General features: G+C 28.8%; 2 protein-coding genes across 2 annotated transcripts in view; both read left to right on the top strand.

The window, feature by feature from the left end:
- The first annotated feature begins 1,433 nt into the window (after window positions 1-1,433).
- On the top strand, window positions 1,434-4,345 carry LOC132949579 (transcription initiation factor TFIID subunit 10). Its single transcript, XM_061020545.1, has 3 exons — window positions 1,434-1,776; window positions 1,871-1,935; window positions 3,835-4,345. Exons 1-3 carry the CDS (start codon window positions 1,696-1,698, stop codon window positions 4,040-4,042), a joined length of 354 nt encoding a protein of 117 aa, XP_060876528.1. The 5' UTR covers window positions 1,434-1,695; the 3' UTR covers window positions 4,043-4,345.
- A 6,900-nt stretch (window positions 4,346-11,245) lies between these two features.
- The window catches only part of LOC132948116 (monocarboxylate transporter 1), a 79,470-nt gene continuing 69,794 nt past the window's right edge, over window positions 11,246-20,921 (top strand). The window contains exon 1 of the mRNA XM_061018438.1: window positions 11,246-11,402. Coding sequence (XP_060874421.1) covers window positions 11,358-11,402 — 45 coding nt within the window. The 5' untranslated portion in view covers window positions 11,246-11,357. The remainder of the gene's footprint in view (window positions 11,403-20,921) is intronic.

Consider the following 20,921-nt stretch of genomic DNA (forward strand, 5'->3'; position numbering starts at 1 on the left):
TTGAAAATTTCACTGATTGTTTATATTAGCATTTTCTATACACCATAAAATTTTTAAAATAATTTGACTTATTTTGAGCTGTTTACAGACATTGTCAGCTTTAATTTTTTTTATTTTTTTTTTTTTTCTATAAATATCAATAAAATTTTATTTGTTGGGTAAAAAAGCGTGAACATTTAATGCAAGGTTCCTGGTATATTGTTACAACAACAGTTGAAAAATATAAAAAATACATAGGCACAATTTTTTTTTATAAGCATTTAAAGGTCAAATTTTGACAAAATGTATCAAATTTAAAATTTAATAATTATTTTGTAGTTAAAAATTTATAAAATGTTAAACTTTTGTAGCTAAGGATTGAAAATTTAAAACAAGGTTTCAAAATGGGTTATACATAAATTACTTTATTCACAATAATATCATCAAATATACTCATTAATATCATAGGCTGACTGACCGTTTTCGCTCAGAATCGTTTTTTTATACAATGATATTATTTCATTGAATTCAAATTTAACACCATCCATTACAGTGACCCACTTGTAGCCAACTGTACAGCAGAGCGACATCCACTTACCCACCTTTTTTTATTAATTATTAATATTATATTTTACTTTATACCTACCTACTTATATTTTTTTAAATCTTTATTGTTTCAAGTAAGTAGTTCAGTTGAATAAACATATACATTTATATATATATAATAATAAATTATATTATATTATTAAATTCAATATTATTAGTCAATAATTAACTTTAAAAAAAAATGAGGGGAAAATGTCCGAATCAAAAATATATTTGGGGGGTGGGGAATGTCTTACTCATAAAGTATTACTCTATGGTCTTACTACACCGAAAATAGTTGGGGGGAAAATGTCCATTTACCCAGTTAGTTATACCAACGTTTAAAGTTTCAATGACAAAATTTATTTATTAGAAAAATTAAAATTTTATAATTTATAACCAATATAAAACTATCTAAACATATCCCTAATTGGAACGTACATATTATTGTTTTCACCAGAGCGCGTTTTGTTAATTTGCTTCACCAACAGAAAATAACAATTTAATAGTTATATTATGCTGGTGTCGTCACTGTCGTCATCTGTCGTGATTGTGTCGTTGTGATCGAATGTTACCGTCACGGTGTGGTGTGTTAAGCTAGCATTGCTAAAAGTCTATAACAACTTTAAACATGAAAAAAGAAATAGTATAAAATAGCAGTTATCGAACATTCGAATATTGTTTGATGTTTTTGACATAAGTTTTTAGACGTTTTTTGTTTTGACGTTAATGTTATAATTATGTTCTATGATTTTTATTACCAGAGCGCCATCTAGTGAAATGTAAAACTTTTTCGGTTCTGATTGAAGAGTCGTGGATGGGACGACCCTCGATTACCAATAGGTCGGTTGCTTATCACTTATCACGGAACAACTGTTTAGTGCTTTGTGTTTACCACGGACTGTGGTTGACGGTAGTGCTTGGGTGATCCGCGATTCCCGATCTCGGGTGCAATGGAATGATATAATTTCAATTAATTAATAATTTGCATTTCGCATTGGTATTTGTCATTTGGCACAATGGTACCTTAGGTACCTATCTTCGATTTCAATCCGAGTTTATAATTACCCAATAATTTGGATGTTTGTCGCTAAAGTCATTAAATTTACTTTATTCATTGTTTGACGAAATATGATATGCAAGATGCCAGTCGCCGAAGATACTTTGTCCATATCTGATGTAATTGTACAACTCCAAGACTATAGTCCCACCGTAAGAATTTAACACTACCTAAATAATAACTGTGACAATATTGTTCCCAATGTTTCCATGACTGTTTAAGTATTAATTTAATCTATATTTACAGATACCCGATTCTATTACAACATCTATATGCTCAGAAGCTGGATTTGAGACAAATGACCCTCGAATGTAAGTTTATAAGTGTACAGGGCGTTTGTATTAACCTTATAACGCTTACCTTATTTTTATATAAGTTATAATAGGTTATTTTTGATAAATTTTACATGCATTACACTTACCTTGGGAAAGTGACGTCATTTGGCGGGCAGGGTTTGCTTGTCATTAGCGTGCCGCTGTCGGGCTGGGTATGGGCTAGTTTTGGACCTTCATATAGTAACTAATAGGTAATATACTTAGGTAACATATTATGTTTTAATTATTTAGTCATCGTTATCCCTCAATAAAATGCCTTATTTATGCCTATGATAGTATCCAGTAAGTATAAAATTATGTATGAAGGCTATTAAGATAAAAATGCAACAATTTTGCCCACCCCCCTCATAAACTGAATTGACGCGCTAGGGGTCGATAATACATTTTTATGGTCACCAATACATAAAATGCTAGTACCTAAGTGTTTTGTGTAATTATCATAACAAATATGTTGTCAAAAATCTTGGTGACATTAAAGGGGGTCACAGCTTCAAATATATTAAGAATCACTGGTCCAAACAATGACATTGGTTCTTATAGCAATTATGTTGTATTTCATCATTAAAATTACTTAACAATATTAGTGAGAAATAGACAGAAGTTAGAAGAGCTTACTAAAACGCTCTAAAAATGATCAGTGTTTGTTGAAAATCGGCAAATGGTGAGTGTACTATGGTTAAATAGGTAGTATAATTTTGTTATATTATACTATGAGAGTGTGGGGCTATCAAATATGAAATAACTAATATTGTAATCAATGATTCATAGTTAAATATGGGTAGTCAGAAACTATGTAGGTATAATCTAGGTATTATTATCATGTATTAGGAAATAATTTTGTCTGCACAAAATTTGCAAATATTAATATATATGCAAATTTAATGAAAATGATTTGTTTTTTTTTTCATTAAATTATGGAAGTTTTAATTCTTTTAATTTAAATAATAATAATTCATTAAAATGTTATATTCACATGTAAACAGATGTTTTTTTTAATAGCAAGTACTTTCTCTTTACCCACCTACAATCATCCCAACACATATCATATAGCACTTGCGCTTATTTTAAATAATTATTTTATAGATCTTGTATTAAAAAATTAAAGTTAAAATAAATACATACATTTGATACTTTATAAATACAATTTTTACTATTTACATTAATGGTGTGTGTCATTTTTGATATTTCAAATATACAGTAGTGTCTTGATAACTCAGATCCCAAGGAGAAAAAAATTAATTCAACTTTTATATTTTATATATGTACCTCATACTTCAAGGGTTAAGGAAAATATCGAGTTATTGAGAATTTACTGTATTTGCTAAGTTCATATTATTATGTTTTTATGTGATTGTATCATAATAATATTTATCTTGATTCTCGGTCAAAGCCTGGATAGTTAGCTAAACTTATACTATTGATTGTCGAGGAAAGAAATTATTGTTACTTAATGAGGTATTAACGTTTAATATCTTTGACACAATATTTTTATTTTTTTTCTTAATCTAAATTTTTTAGAATAAAATTTATCCTTGGCAAAGCCTGAAAATTTAGCTATTAGCTAATATTATATTATTATTTATGTAATTTTGGTAAATTTCAGCAGATGCAAAACAATTGTTGATATATTTGCATGAAATTATAAATAATATTCTAATGAATCTTATCTTATCTTATATATTTTAGGTAAACAACTAATGAAATCGAAAATTGCCTTTTTAAAATATTATTTATTATTTAAAATTATAATAGGTAAAACCAACAATAGTTGGGCCACTGAATATAAAACGATATTATTGTAAAATGAATATTGTTGAGTTCTATGTGGGTACACATTTAGTTATAAATATAAGTGCATTTATTTATTTATTTCAGAGTTCGGTTGATAGCAATTGCTTCTCAGAAATTTATTGCTGATATAGCCAACGATGCATTGCAACATTGTAAAGTGCGTTTGGCTACCTTGCCAACTAAATCTGGAAAAGTTCCTAAAGACCGTAAATTCACATTAACTATGGAAGATTTATCACCAGCACTCAGCGATTATGGAATTATTGTTCGAAAGCCTCCATATTTTGTCTAATTTTTCTATTTATTTGTACTTAATTATAATATTTTATTCATAACTATTTTAAATCATTAATTAAAATTTTGTATTCCAATCTCTATGATGTAATTAAAATTTCCCCTTTATTTAACACATTTTATTATGTTTTAATAATTTGAAAATAAAATTAACTTCTAGATATTATATAATTTGTGTAAAAATAAATAATTTAAAAGTATTAATTCATGTATTGTGATAATAATATCATTTTGTATACAGTAATAGAGGTATTCCTTGAAAAGTAAAAATGATACAATAAAACTGTGCAAAAAGAACATATTTGATAAATGTCATGTCATTTCATTCCCAAATTATTTTTAGTTTATATTTGATGACTTGATAAAAAATGTACTAGTAAACCTGTACAAAATGAAAATATTGCAAAGTTATACAATAATGGATAGATATTTATACATTTTAGTTTTCTTTTGTTATTTTTTTCTTAGTAAATTACTTATTAAAACTATGCAAGAGTCACTTTAGTCATAACTCATAAATAATAAATTGTAAAGAATTAAAATTTCATTAAAAAATTAAATTTAGGTAAACATTTTAAGTTTTAAATAAATAATAATAGACCTTAAAAACCACTGTTTAATATAACAATACCAATTACAATATATATTGTGATTACTACAGATGACCATCTGTTATTTAACCTAACCCAACTATCTCACATCATAATTAAAAAGATGTCTTAAAATTGTCTGCCTTAAAAAACGCTTGCCAAGTCAGGGATCGGTATGTAAACTTTCTCGATTTTTAATTTTTAGACATTTATTAACTGATATCACACCCAAGCGATATAACAAATTGAATCTAGAGAAATGCCTGTGTGAACAGGCTTACAAAAAATTTTCATTTTCATTTAGTGAGATAGATCTCCGAAACCGGAGAGCGGATTTCATTGTTTGGGGTCATGTTAGATTCACATTGGTTACTAGAAGTGCAGTGAAGATTCTCAGAACTTTATTTTTAATAGTTATTTCACTACGGAACAAAAAAAATTAAAACAAATTTTATTGGGTGTTTTTTGATGTTTTTCAGCTTTACAGCTTTGTAGTGGATTAACGATTGGAGATAAAGTTCTGAATATCAAGACCCCAAACAACAAAATCCGATTTCCAGTTTCAGAAATCTACCTTGCTAAATAAAAATCTAGCAAAAAATAACTTTTTTTTTTTTTATCTGAGAAAAAAATTTTATTTGCACATTTAGTATTTACTTGATAATTCCTTTTAAATGAGTTATCAACCAACTTTCTAGCTATCATAGATTTTGTGATCATAGTTTAAAATAAAAAATAAAAAATAGAAATTTTGAGACTGTTCATGCCAACATTTTTATGGATCCAAGTGGTTATACCGCTTGAGTGTGATATCAAATCTATCTCATTAATATTTTATATTAAAGCTAACTAAATTCCCAACCTACTCATCATTACTGAGTTACATCTTTATTATTTTCCTATTTAAAAATCAAGAAAGTAAAATTAAACAAACATTTTAGCAAACTGAATTCAAAATGATCACTCAAAATGTTTTCATGGCTTGAAACCGAAAATATTCTTTTTTCTATTTGGATTTCGTTTTCAGTTTTGATATCAATTTCAGTTTTAACCAGTATTCAATCAATATCGGTTTCAAGCCTTGGTTTTAATGCAATAAACATAATTGTTTTTATACACTTATATATACTTAATTACTTAATTTGAAGTTATTTATCATACAGTTCACACCAAGGTTTGCGCTAAGGAATTTTTAAAACTACTCATCATATTTTTACATTTAGAGAATGGGCATGAGACTTGTTGAGAAACAGTGATGGATGAGGATGGTTTTTCAATCACTCTTTTTTAGTTCTTAACAGGCGTTTTAATACTTTTACAGTTTTACTCAAATAGGTACTTGTATTTGAACTATAATCTATAAGACTAAATCTTGCATAATATTTAAATATTATTTAATAATAAAGGTTAACAATAAATATTTACCATAAGGGAATATGGAGTATTATATGATTGCACATTGAAAGCGGTAAGTAGTTACCTATTACATCATATTACTATATAGTACATCTAATATAGTTAGTAGTTATACTTATTGGCAGTTAAATATTCTCATATAATATGTACCTACAGTAAAACCTGTGTAATATAATGGAAACGGTAGGGACTGAATATTTTTTCCATTTAACACAGGTTGAAAAATATTACATTAGGCTTACCGGGACCGTAATATTTTTCTATAAAGTCAAGTTTCCACATTATTCAGGTTCCATATTACACAGGTTTTAGTGTTTTACTGTAGGTACTTATACGCATATACAGTCGACTGTCGAGTCGCGATAACTCGAAGTTGAAGGGGGATAATAATTCACTTCGACATGTATTATTCGATATATCTAACTAATTTATAGGGGAATAAAACACAATTCGAGTTATCACGACTCGACTGTAATTATAATAAGTATCGTATTTCTCAATTTTAGATCAGGCCTGATCACTTGCCCTGATAAAAAATTAATCCCCCCCCCCCCCTATTCAAAATGCACACACAACAATGTCGAGGTATTGAAACTATCAAGAAAGAATAGGTACGGAAAATTAAAAAATAATATTTAATTTCTTGAGAGGAGACTAGAAAAGTACTAAATACTAAATAACAAATAACACTGCAAAGGTCAGACGCTATGTGTATAAGCGTGTATTGATCGTTGGAACTCTGCCTGCTAGAATATATAACTTCGTTTTATAAATAATACATAAAAATAATGCCATCGCCCATCAGTATTAATACTGAAAAAAACTGTTTTGATAAAGAGTCCGAAAAAAGGGCGAACACAACTCATGGCGCTTGGCAGCAGTATCACAGGTGATTTTTTTTTAACACGTGGGCTGCTATTTATTTTTACTGTCGCAAATTATTTCGAGATTTTTGTGTTTATTAAAAAAATATATTTATAGGCATATAATGCATCGTTTGAAGTACCTATTACACTATTTAATCATGATAATTCATAAACCTGTCAGGAGCCTGAAATCGAGTGAACATTGTCATTTAGTAGGTATCTATAATTGGTAGGTCTCTGATTACTGTTAGCCGTTAGGATATGTTAAATTTGAACTTTAAAAGCTTATAAAAAAAATGTTGCCTATTTATTTTTAAGCTGCTATTGTAACCAAACGCGGCTTTAGAGACTTACCAAGGGGGGCCATTTTCTTAAGCTATTTAGGGGGCTTAGAAAGTACCCTGGAATGCAAGTTTGTCAATAAATAACTTCTTATACTTATACGGTTAAATACACTGTTGTCTCTTGTCTGTTGGCCTATAAAATATTATTTTTAGAATACTCAGGGTTTTTCGTGTTTCGACTCAATGTTGTTATGCTATATACCATCGTCATGATACGTCGATATATATATACCGTAAAACCGGGTGAATAGAAACACTTTTGAACTTTGAAATATCATACAAACTGTTCTATTTGTGCTTTATAGATGATCAATACATCAAAATACTGGTCTTTTCGACTACCTACTTTAACTTATGTTCAGCCAAAGTATTTGTATTATTAACAGATTATTTTATATAATTTTTTAAATGCTCAATTTCTGATTTTTGGAAAATGGGGCCAATTGAAACATATGTATAGTATTTACATGTATATTTTTGTTCATATACAATTTTATAAAGTAAGTATAGGAATTGATACAATAAACATTTATGGTGTAAATTTCAGGTATCTACAGTTATTCGTTTTTGAATTACAACAAAATAAGAAAATCGTTATAAAATCTAATATTTGAAAATAAATTTTTTTATGAATTTCTAATTCAAAATAATTTGCACATTTTTGTGATTTTTACGTATTTTGTCTTTTTTGAATTTGCAATGCTTATAAAATATATTATTAATTAAAATTAATATGTTTCAAGTGCCAGTGTAACAATATATTAGGAGGTTTGTATTAAATTTTCAAGTTTTTTGTCCCAACGAATAAAATTGTATTGACATTCCCTATATAGAAAAAAAAAAACACTTGCCAAGTCAGGAATCGGCATGTAAACTTTCTTGATTTTTAATTTTTAGAAATGTATTAACTGATATCACACCCAAGCGGTATAACAATTTAAATCCAGAAAAATGTCAGTGTGAAGAGCCCCACAAAAAAAATATAAATAAATCAAGCAAAAAATAACTTTTTTTTATCTGTGAAAAATTTGATTTTTTTTAAAAAAATTTTAATTCTACTTTTAGTTGTTAATCCCTTTTTAATGAGTTATCAACCAACTTTCTAGCTATCATAGTTTAGGATAAAAGTTAAAAATTAGAAATTTTGGGACTGTTCATGCCGACGTTTTTATAGATTCAAGTGGTTAATATACCGCTTGGCTGTAATATCGAATCTCTCTCTTTAATATTTTATATTAAAGCTAGCTAAATTACCCGCCTACTCATCATTACTGAGTTACATTTTTATTATTTTCCTATTTAACACAAATTCTTGAAGTTTTCAAATTCAGACTTTTTTCATTTCAATTACCATACTTACGTATTTGATTAAAAGAAAGTAAAACTAAAAATGTCTGTAAACAGCTTACGATTTATGATGCATAGAAAACGCTATTTTGACCTTTCCAATTCACCAACTAGATTTACTTTCCCAATTCCCATCGAACTAGATACTGAAGTAGAAAATCGAAGCATTATTTCAACTATTTACGTGTACACAGACACAAATAAAAAAACACACATCATTGTAAAATCAATTTTGCTTTTAGTTTATCGGTTACAAAACAAGGCTAAATGTTAAATAATACATGCATCATAGCAAAAGTTTAAAAAAAACTGTTAGAAGTACCTATATTATGTAAAAATCAATTTTTGACTAAATACGCTGTTCAAAGATTAGGAGGGATCATTATATAAATAGGGATAACTCGGAGCCTGCAGAACCAAATCCCAGTGCATTTAAATGAAGGTTCCGAGAACAGACGGAAAAAATAAATGACACATTGGCATATTGCATACCTATTAATTGCGATTGCGAGTACTACAGTAGAATCCGCTTGTTACGTCATTATGATGCCGTAGGTATGTAACGATATTCCGGATAAAACGATTCCCAGCCAAGTACTTGGTTCAGTGGCGTGTATCATGAAAAAAAATAGTGTTGCTCCAATAACATTAGGTGACCTAACACACATTGTTTTATTAATATTGTTATACCGACCTATAAAATTTCCTATTTTTCTTCTATCTATACCCACCCACCCATATTTAAGGTGTTGCCTGAGCAACACTTGAACCATACCCATGTGGCTATGTTACACGCCACTGACTTGGTTGGTTTTATTTTTATATATCTCACGTGTGTCGTGTGACGTGCCATCACGTGCAGTACCTATGCCATTCGGATAATATAACGATCTGATTCTCTAGGTCCCTTTAAAATCGTTATAAGTGGTAAAATCCACATTTTCTACTGTATTTATATAGCTGAATGCGGATTGTTAGTGCGGTTACATATTTTGAAGTTAATTTTTTTATTTGTATTTTTATGTTTATTATTAGTTATTAATATGTATTTAATTTGTTTGTTATTATTAGTTATCATGTGTCATTTATTCATTTATCATTTACAAATATACAATTATCATTTATCGATTATATCAATTATGGATTGATTAACAATTGGAACGAATTGTTTTCATGAATTTTAATTCTTCCATTCATGATTCATCAAGATTCATTAATGGGCGCCTAAAACTCAAAACTCAAAAAGGATGACTAAACAGTAAACATACAACTGAATTTGTAGATTTCGCGAAAACAACCGATATCCTCCAATAAATATGTAATTTATACGATTTTGTTGAGGAAAAACGAAATTCATGTGTGAGCCACCCTAAAATAAAAATTACATACTTAACTATAGACGTTTAAAGTTAAAATTTGGACAAAATTAGATAACTACTTAATCAAAGAATAACAATCTTAGTTATTTTGTTGTAATTTAATAATATCTCGTAAGTAGGCATTTGAACCATTTAAATAGCTATATACCTACCTATATATTATTATAGGTATTAATTTATACACACAATGACATTTTGAAATGCAATGTTTTCGGCAAGAATTTATTAGTTCAACCTTCTTCTTTAGTTTAACCTTCAAATTACTTTAATAGCAATAATATTACAAAATATAGGTACTATAATTAGTATAATGTAAAGTTGAACAGAATTTACTTAGAATCATTTTTGTATATATGCAATGATTTATTATTGAATTTAAATTTAACACATAGGTATATTACAGTGGCTTATATTATTCCTCAATGACGGGGTTCTCTCTTCACTCGACATCAAATATACAGACGTACAGTATAGAGTGGCTAACTACTTCCCCCCCCCCTTTTTTATTGATTACGAAAATAGGGAAACACTAGAAAACTTAAGCAATATTGCCTTTAATTTATTGTACTAGACACTATAGTTTTATTTGTAATATTATTATTGTCTTAAAATTTTTATATTATTGTCTTGCAAGTCTAAAGTTTGATCTTAAGAAAAAAATAATATTATTTAAAAAATAGGATTGGCTATCATTGTTTTTGCTGTAAAAACTTTTCGCGAATTTTACTTTCGCAATTTATTTTTCATCATTTTAAGTTTCGCGATTCTCATGATGATTGATAATTCTCATATGTGCACATAAACTCTTCTTTTTTTCCTGATATGGTGGGTGACCACCGCCGCTGTATCGGGGAAAAATACCCCGTCGCGGTCGTACCTATATTACATTATACAACAACACTCGAGCCGACCGCCGAGCACATAATCGAGGTCAACGGGGCAAGTCAGCTGCGCGCGAGCGGCCTACGTGCGGGGCTGCTGACGGTCGCGCGCCATATTTCGTACGCGGTGATGTCGCCGCGGACTTCTGCTCCTGAATACGTCGCGTTACGACGGCGCGGGCCAAGTCAATCCCTATAGTGCCTTGGCAGCAGCGTTGCGCAATCACGACACACGCGCGCGCCGAACACACACGGTGTCATACTCCTACACACGTACACCGAACAAACGGCTTCGCACACCCGCACGCACGCGCCCAACGGCCGCACACCGCGGCCACCCCGCGGCGGACGCGCACGGCATAGTGTCTGCAGCACGCAAGTATAATACGAGTGCCGGGCTCGCGCGCGTAACGCTTGACGATACAATGCGGCGCCCGTGACCGCGGACCGGCAGCCGCCCGTCGGCTACGAACGCTAAGACGACGGCCGGATGGCGCCCAACAAGAGATGCAGTAGGCCCATATTCGAACTCGTTGTGAGTATTTTGTAATGTATTTCTATATTGTTATACGACTTATGCGTGAGACCGTGTGCCCTGTAGGTCTAGCTCTTGATAAGCCTGCACTCGCGGGTAACACCAACCGACTCTTATTAATTATGTTACAGTGAAACCTCCCCTAACGACACCTCCCAATAGCGGACGTATTATTGGAAACCAATTACAAATGTTCCACAATCTAAACCCTCTGAATAGCGGACACCTCAAAACAACGCACAACATTTCAGCGACCAAGAGGGTATCCGGTATTTAGAGGTTATTTGTCCGGTATTTGAAAACCACTCGCTTCGTTTGAGATTTACTAATTATCTGTTACATAACCTATGTTATGCGTTTTTACTTTTGTAGATCTAAATAACTAATTTTCCGTGCAAACTTTAGGTACACACAAACAGTTTATTTAATATGAAATTGCAATGCAATTGTTATTTTAATTGATTGTGTTTCAGTAAATTGTTATATATATAAACTTTTTCAAATATTTCCTGTATAACGTTACATAACCAATATGTATCTTAATGAATATTAAAATCAGGAAAAAGCGTTGCCACGCCGCATTAGATGTTTCACATAAAAATCGCACCACAAATCACCAATAATTAAAGTTATGTGTATTAAAATAGCTTTTTTGTTTGTCAGTCATCGAATAAAAGTTAATATCCATGTTAAAAATTAACTTAATAGGTACCAAACATAATACCTATAATATTAGTACAGCGATATTAGAGTATATTTTGTAATATGTATATAATATAAATTATAATTAAATTTGTGTTAAAATACTATTTTACTAAATTTCTATAGAGGCCTATATAATTGTCTATTTTAAAATTATTGTTATTGTGGGTACATAATAAGATTATATTATATATTTTGTTCAAATCTTATACTGTTGTAAGTTGTAATTCATGTAAACATGTCAGAATAAGGGCCCATCTCCCCACCGGGTACACAACTATTGTCTGATTAAGAAGGTAAGTAGGTACTAAAATGTTATATTGCTCATTCCCATTGCATATATGCGCTAAATAAATACAGTCTAAGAAAGAATCCGCAGATATTATATTATGCTGTTGTGAATAAAGTAATTTATGTATATTGTATAACCTATTTGGAAACCTTGTTTTAAACTTTCAATCCTTAGCTACAAAAGTTGAACATTTTATAAATTTTTAACTACAAAATAATTATTAAATTTTAAATTTGATAAATTTTGTCAAAATTTGAACTTTAATTGCTTATAAAAAAAAATTGTGCCTATGTATTTTTAATATTTTTCAACTGCTATTAGAACGATATATCAGGAGCCTTATATTAAATTTTCCCGCTTTTTTACCCAACAAATAAAATTTTATTGATATTTATATAAAAAAAAACTAAAAAAATTGAAAACTGACAATTTCCGTAAACAGCTCAAAAAGAGTCAAAATATTTTCAAAATTTTATGGTGTATAGAAAATGCTAATATAAACATTCAGTGAAATTTTCAAGTATCTACGGTCATTTGTTTTAGAGTTACACCAAAAACCAAAATCAATTTTCTCGAAAACAGATTTTGCGTATAAATTCCCGTTTTAGATTCTGAGCGAAGCGATGAATGTATTGATTCTACAATGATGTGTGTTTTTTTTTTTGATTTTTTTATTTTTTATTTTTTAATTTTTTTTTTTATTTTTGTGTCTGTCATCACCTTTTAGGACAGTAAAAGTGCTTGGATTTTCTTCAATAGTAACTTTTCTGATAGGAAAGTGAATCTAGTTGGTACTTTGGGGGGTCAAAAGTAAAAATTTCCCAGTAGTTTTCACAAGCGACGTGAAAAACAAAAGAAAAAATAAGGAAAAACGGGAATTTTTACGCAAAATCTGTTTTCGAGAAAATCCATTTTGGTTTTTGGTGTAACTCTAAAACAAATGACCGGGACATGAAATTTTGACTGAATGTTTATATTAGCATTTTCTGTACACCATAAAATTTTGACTTTTTTTGAGCTGCTTACGGACGTTGTCAGTTTTCAGTTTTTTTAGTTTTTTTTTCCATAAATATCATTAAAATTTTACCTGTTGAGTAAAAAAGCTTGAAAATTTAATAGAAGGCTCCAAGGTTATTGTTTCAAAGGCAGATGAAAAAAATTAAAAATCCTTAGTCACAGTTTTTATTTATAAGCATTTAAAGTTCAAATTTTGACAAAATACGGAAAAATCACGAAAATTAACAAATTATTTTGAGTTGAGAATTCATAAAAATTTTTCTTTTTAAATCTAAGATTAGAAAATGTAATATAAGATTACTCATAAGTTTTTCTACCTTTATCAAAAAAAAAATGTCTACAAGAAACTTAAATTAAATTTTTATGAGCGCCTGAAATTTATATTTTTACAATATTTGATATTCACTCGATTTCTCATGTAACAATTTTCTTATTTTATTGTAATTAAAAAACGAATGACTGTAGGTACTTGAAAATTTCATTGAATGTTTATATTAGCATTTTCTATATACCATAAAATTTTGAAAATATTTTGACTCTTTTTGAGCTGTTTACGGACATTGTCAGTTTTCAATTTTTTTAGTTTTTTTTTCTATAAATATCAATAAAATTTTATTTGTTGGGTAAAAAAGCGTGAATATTTAATATAAGGCTCCTAATATATCGTTCTAATAGCAGTTGAAAAATATTAAAAATACATAGGCACAATTTTTTTTTATAAGCATTTAAAGTTCAAATTTTGACAACATTTATCAAATTTATAATTTATTAATTATTTTGTAGTTAAAAATGTATTAAATGTTTAACTTTTATAGATAAGGATTGAAAATTTAAAACAAGGCTCCACGTAAATAGGTTATATATAAATTACTTTATTTACAATAATATCATCAAGTGTACTTGGTAATATCATAGGCTGACTGACCGTTTTCGCTCAGAATCGTTTTTCTTATACAATGATATTATATCATTGAATTCAAATTTAACACCATCCATTACAGTGACCCACTTGTAACCTACTGTACAGCAGAGTGACATCCACTTATCCACCTTTTTACTTTTGACCCGTTAAAAATGCCAACTATATACTTTTAGAAATTAATTTTTAAGATATTGTATATTAATAATTATTGCTGTAACCAATAGCAATAATTTATAAACAAGAATATCAATCGTTTTTACGACTTAAGGATGCATACGCGTTAAAGAATTATGTATACTTGAAAACATACTTATTGTCCCATTCGATTTACAGCGCCCTCTCTGGTTAAATGTATCCGGGATGTAGACGCGTATCGATTACCCAGCCGAACAACTCGATTTTCCGACACATTATTATATGGTTAAAAATGAATTATACTACTATTACTTAAAATATTAATTCACGAAATCCTTAAAATTTAAAATATTAATATTACAACATAACTAGGTATCTAAATAGTAAATAAAAACTAAAAGAGTTTTTCAAGTCAACTAACTAAATATATTTGCTAACAAAAAAGGTTTTGATTTTCTGGTGTATACAGCACTGCAGCATGCTTTTGTTTACAAGATTAAAATGGAACATTATTGTGTAAAACTGTAAAAGTATAATACATTATCAAAAATAAAAATCGTGACATTAAGTAGCCAAATAATTGAAGTTTCAAATTTTCTTCTAAAAATAATATATTATTACGTTATTTAAACCAATAAAATATCTTATAAGTACCTTTCTTTTACAAAGAATTATATTTCTTAAAATTTTAGATTCTGAGCGGATCTTCTTAATTTTTACGCATACTCAGATTTCGACAAATTTTTATGAAGTTGTTTTTTTGCAATTCAAAATTGAGAAAATATATAAAATATATATAGACTTTAATTTGTCACCAAATATTTATAATAGCATTCACTAGACATAATATAAATTAAAAACAATTTGTATATTAATTGTATGCCATTTATAAACATTTGAATAATTTTTTTCTTGATAACATTTTTGTTTGGAAGTAAAAACTTGGATTTAATACGATATTCCTCTTTGGGTTTTTTTTTCTGTAAATTAAAAACAAAAACAGCATAAATCTATAGCACATTTTTACTAGCATATAAAGTTCAAATTTGTATGACATATGGATACCTATTCAAATGATCACAATTTGACTTTAACTATTAATATACAAATAAATAACTTAAATATAATATATACATTAAATGAATTAATTAAAAAAATCCTTAGAAGTATAGGCTCTATACCACCTCTGCTCAGAATCGTTTTTTGTAAAGGTACAGCGAGTTGTATCATTGAATTCAAATTTAACACGCCCAAAGACGTTTGCTCGTCACTATTACTTGACTGCAGCAGCAGATCGAGTTCCTCGGTTTTTAATATTTAGTTTTCATATTTTGGAGCCAATTCTAGTTGTTTTGTGCAATGAGGAAAAGTCAAAGTGTTGGTTTTTGGCCATCTGTATATTTCACGACTAGGTAGGTACGTAACCTGGTGTGACCCCTTAAATTATGAGTGAAAAACACACGCTATAATAATTTAGTAGGTAATATATAGTAGGTAATAGGTATACAACTATAACTTAATACTATATACTTATATTTACATTTATATATATTGTATAATACGGGATTTTAGATTTTTTCCCTATCGTTATAAATATAATATAATATAATGGGCTTTCTTACCTATATTATATTATGTACCTTTACAAATTTTATTTTCTATTAGATTAGGGCTTCGGCGGCTAAGGTCATTAGCCTGTAAGGTTGTTAGGGTTGGTACGATAAGGTTGGAACGGTTGGCACGGTTGAAAACACGTGTATGCGTGGCAAGGTTTTTTCGCACTACGAACCCGGGTCCGGGTGGTCACCCAACCAGGAACTAGTGGCTGCGGCCGTTATTTACTGAGTTAGAATGATTCATCGTGCACACTCTGAATTTCTACACATTGCATTTACCATGTGATGTACTACCCGCAATCGTCGTGTCAATGTGACAATGTACGAATTTGCATGTAAAACAAGATGAGTAAGAATTTCCATCTCACTTAGGTTTCTAACTATAAATAATAAATAATAATCATATGCATAAAATAAAATAATGAATACTAAAATTGTTTGTGTCATTGCAAAAATTTAAGTATCTATATACTTAGGTGTATATATTTATTATTTTTATTAATTAACCCGCGGCAACTTAGGCCTTTGGGTGGTTTTTATACTGGTAGGTTTCTAAACACGTTTACACAGTTTGACAGATTTTTTAGTAGGCACCCGTAGTGCCCGGGTGGGGCATGCCATGGGTGGGGTCTCCATGGCGACATTTCTCTTCGGACAATATGACTTGCCCGTAGAAAAATGCCACCCACAGCCGAGGTTTTGAACCGGCGTCGGTGCGTGTCGCAACCGACGCCTTAGTCCACTCAGCCACTCCGTCCCCCCACTTAGGTATAATTATGCAGTAATATTAGAACATGTATTCACATTTTTTTTAAGATTATATTTTATGATAATACCTATACTAAATAGTAAATTAGTAAATACTATAAACATTAAACACTAATAACTTATAAGTAACAATCAATATTATTGCAAGCACATAATTTGCTTCATAAAATAATATTATTGTTTTGTTATGGGTAGCACTGCTGTATAGATATATTTAATATTTTTCTTTATTTAATAAAAAAAAAAGATTAAAAAAAAATATAACAATATTGTGAATAAAAATACCAAAGTATTAAGAGTATATTTTGACAAGTAGGTATACAGGTAATAGGTATATTAGTTAATACTTATTAGTTTTTTTTTCTTTTATTAAATAGCTTTTAGTTTAAGCTATTACAGCTCAACAATTAAAATAGCCCTAGCCAACACTCCTTACCAAAAGACGTTACGAAGTCGTAATTAACAGACTAAGAATTGGGCACACTTGGCTTACACATTGCATACTCATGAGATGCGAAGATTCTGTCCAATGCATAACCTGCAGGAAAACTCTAACCGTCAAATACGTCCTTCTATACCAGGGGTCGGCAATAGGCCAAATCTGGCCTTTTAGAGGGGAAGTAACTGGACTTCTAAAAATATTTATTTTTTAACGCTGGCTTTCCGCATATAATAGATATTTGATTTATTTTTATTATGTACTTCGTTCTCAAAAATTACGTTTTTAAAGAATAAATATCGTTCAAGATTAACAACTGATCTCCATTCTCCACCTTGAAAACACTCTGCGTATTAGTTGTTCTCCGAGAGAGCAGGTACCAAATTTTAAAAAACTTGCTAACATTATAGTATTATACCTTTATGACCTATTATATTAAATAATTTGCTTTAAACAGCTTAAACTGTATTTTTAACACAAAAATAAATACATTAATTATTAACTAGGCACTATTTAAGTTTTTTCTAGCCTTCAAAAATTGTTTTTCAAATTATCTGGACCGCCATACTATTTAATTTCCGATCCCTGTTCTATGCTTTCGTAATTATGCAGATACCAAAACATGCTTTAATATATCGGATCACTTATACGAACTACGAAGCACTTGGACCCGATGAAAACTCCAACAAAATCATAATTTTCCCAAAAATGACCAAACTGTACAACCTTATAAAATTCTATTTTTTTATTTTTTTTTATCTTATGTATTGTTTTTTTTCTCTACTTTTTTACATACTAATACCAATCATATTTTAATACCTATTGGAAAATTCCTTATACTACCATAATGTAATATTAATATTATAAGTAATGTAAGCCAATATAACTTAAGTTGTCGAGGCTTAAATAAAAAAAAATTATCCTTTCTTTAATATTGTAAAATATAATATACACGCAATACACTATAATACTATATTATATAGTACGGGCTACGAGTTACCTGATAGGTACAATCAACTTCATTTTTAAATGATTGGCATAAATGTATAGCCGTATAGGTAATAATATAATACAAAATTATAAAATAAAAAATAAAAAACTATTATCAGCTATGATTAGGTAACTTTGTATTTTATTCGTAATTTGCTATGTGTGTGTGGGTATGTAATATACAAATATGCATATTCATGAACCGCAAACACATTTAATATAACAATTCATAGGTTGATAACTAAATTAATTTAATAAAAAATGCATTAAAATTATTTTATATCCACTTTTCAATTTCATATATTCCGTATTTCCAATACTATTATTTAGAACGGATTATTGATTTAAACGTTGTACTTAATACAAACGTTTGCCTAAAACCTTTATAGTGTTAGGCGTTAGCCGTTATAGGTATTTAATATTTATAAATTATTTAGAATGGTGCAAAACTTAACATTTATTTTTACATTTTACGTAACTAAGGTTAACTATTTTAGGAATTACAATCTATGTGACTATGTAGATACTTAGGTATAAATAATAATTATTGAAATGTATACCTTCTAAAATAATGTGACGTTAAAAACAGAAAGAATTTCAATATGTACCAATGTAACTTTTAATACGATGTATTTTTGTATTTTATTGAAGGATATAATTAATATTGTCCACATGTGTATAATGGAAGGAGGCTAAAGGGCTATGCCCCCAATCCCGAAATTTTGTTTAACCTCCCTCCGTAAATTTTTTTTTAGTTACATTTTAGATTCTGAGTGAAACGATGAATGTATTGATTTTACAATGATGTGTGTTTTTTTTTTTATTTTTTTTTTTATTTTTGTGTCTGTGTACACGATAAGTAGTCGAAATAATGCTTCGATTTTCGACTTCAGTATCTTGTTCGATGGGAAAGTGAATATCGTTGGTGCTTGGGGAGGTCAAAATTTTAATTTCCCAGTAGTTTTCAAAAGCGATGTGAAAAACAAAAGAAAAATTAAGGAAAAACGGGAATTTTTACGCAAAATCGATTTTTAACAAAATCGATTTTGGTTATTGGTGTAACTCTAAAACAAATGACCGTAGATGCATGAAATTTTCACTGGTTGTTTATATTAGCATTTTCTATACACCATAAAATTTTCCAAATATTTTGACTCTTTTTGAGCTGTTTACAGCCATTGTCAGTTTTCAATTTTTTTAGTTTTTTTTTCTATAAATATCAATAAAATTTTATCTATTGAGTAAAAAAGCTTGAAAATTTAATAGAAGGCTCCTAGTTTATTGTTTCAAAGGCAGATGAAAAAAATTAAAAATCCTTAGTCACAGTTTTTAATTATAAGCATTTAAAGTTCAAATTTTGACAAAATACGGAAAAATCACGAAAAATAGCAAATTATTTTGATGAGAATTCATAAAAATTTTTCTTTTTAAATCTAAGATTTGAAAATGTAATATAAGATTACTCATAAGTTTGTCTACCTTTATCAAAAAAAAAATGTCTAGAAGAAACTTAAATTAAATTTTTATGAGCGTCTGAAATTTATATTTTTACAACATTTGATATTTACTCGATTTCTCATGTAACGATTTTTTTATTTTATTGTAATTAAAAAACGAATGACTGTAGATACTTGAAAATTTCACTGAATGTTTATATTAGCATTTTCTATACACCATACAATTTTGAAAATATTTTGACTCTATTTGAGCTGTTTACGGACATTGTCAGTTTTCAATTTTTTTAGTTTTTTTTTTCTATAAATATCAATAAATTTTTATTTGTTGGGTAAAAAAGCGTGAAAATTTAATATTAGACTCCTGATATATTGTTTTAATAGCAGTTGAAAAATATTAAAAATACATTTGCACAATTTTTTTTTATAAGCATTTAAAGTTCAAATTTTGACAACATTTATCAAATTTATAATTTATTAATTATTTTGTGGTTAAAAATTTATAAAATGTTTAACTTTTATGGCTAAGGATTGAAAATTTAAAACAAGGCTCCACGTTAATAGGTTATATATAAATTACTTTATTCACAATAATATCATCAAATATACTTGGTAATATCATAGGGTGACTGACCGTTTTCGCTCAGAATCGTTTTTCTTATACAATGATATTATATCATTGAATTCAAATTTAACACCATCCATTACAGTGACCCACTTGTAACCTACCGTACAGCAGAGCGACATCCACTTATCCACCTTTTTTTAGAATATTATGGCATTATGTAGTGTACCCGAAACATTATAGATAATAGCTCCCCTCCCCCATAAAAATTCCGTGTCTTCCCACGTCGCCGAAACCCTGCCGAATCCCAATTCGCCGACACCCCAGTTCGCCGAATATTAAAAAAAATATTGTATATACTATATATATATATAATAATATGATATTTAAAAAAAAATATAAAAGTCAATATAAATTGACCAATTGCTCATGTATAAATAATCTACAAAAATATAAGTACATTATATTATATATAAGGTATATAATAAAAGTCAATATAACATAAAAAAAAAACTTTATTGGATCGATTTCAATTAATTCTTAGAAAGCACGTTTCAATTGTCAATTAAATTACGAACTTCACAGTTAAAACGGCTGAAATGAACTAAATTCACCAATC

This window comes from Metopolophium dirhodum, chromosome 7 (assembly GCF_019925205.1).
Source record: "Metopolophium dirhodum isolate CAU chromosome 7, ASM1992520v1, whole genome shotgun sequence".
NCBI lineage: Eukaryota > Metazoa > Arthropoda > Insecta > Hemiptera > Aphididae > Metopolophium > Metopolophium dirhodum.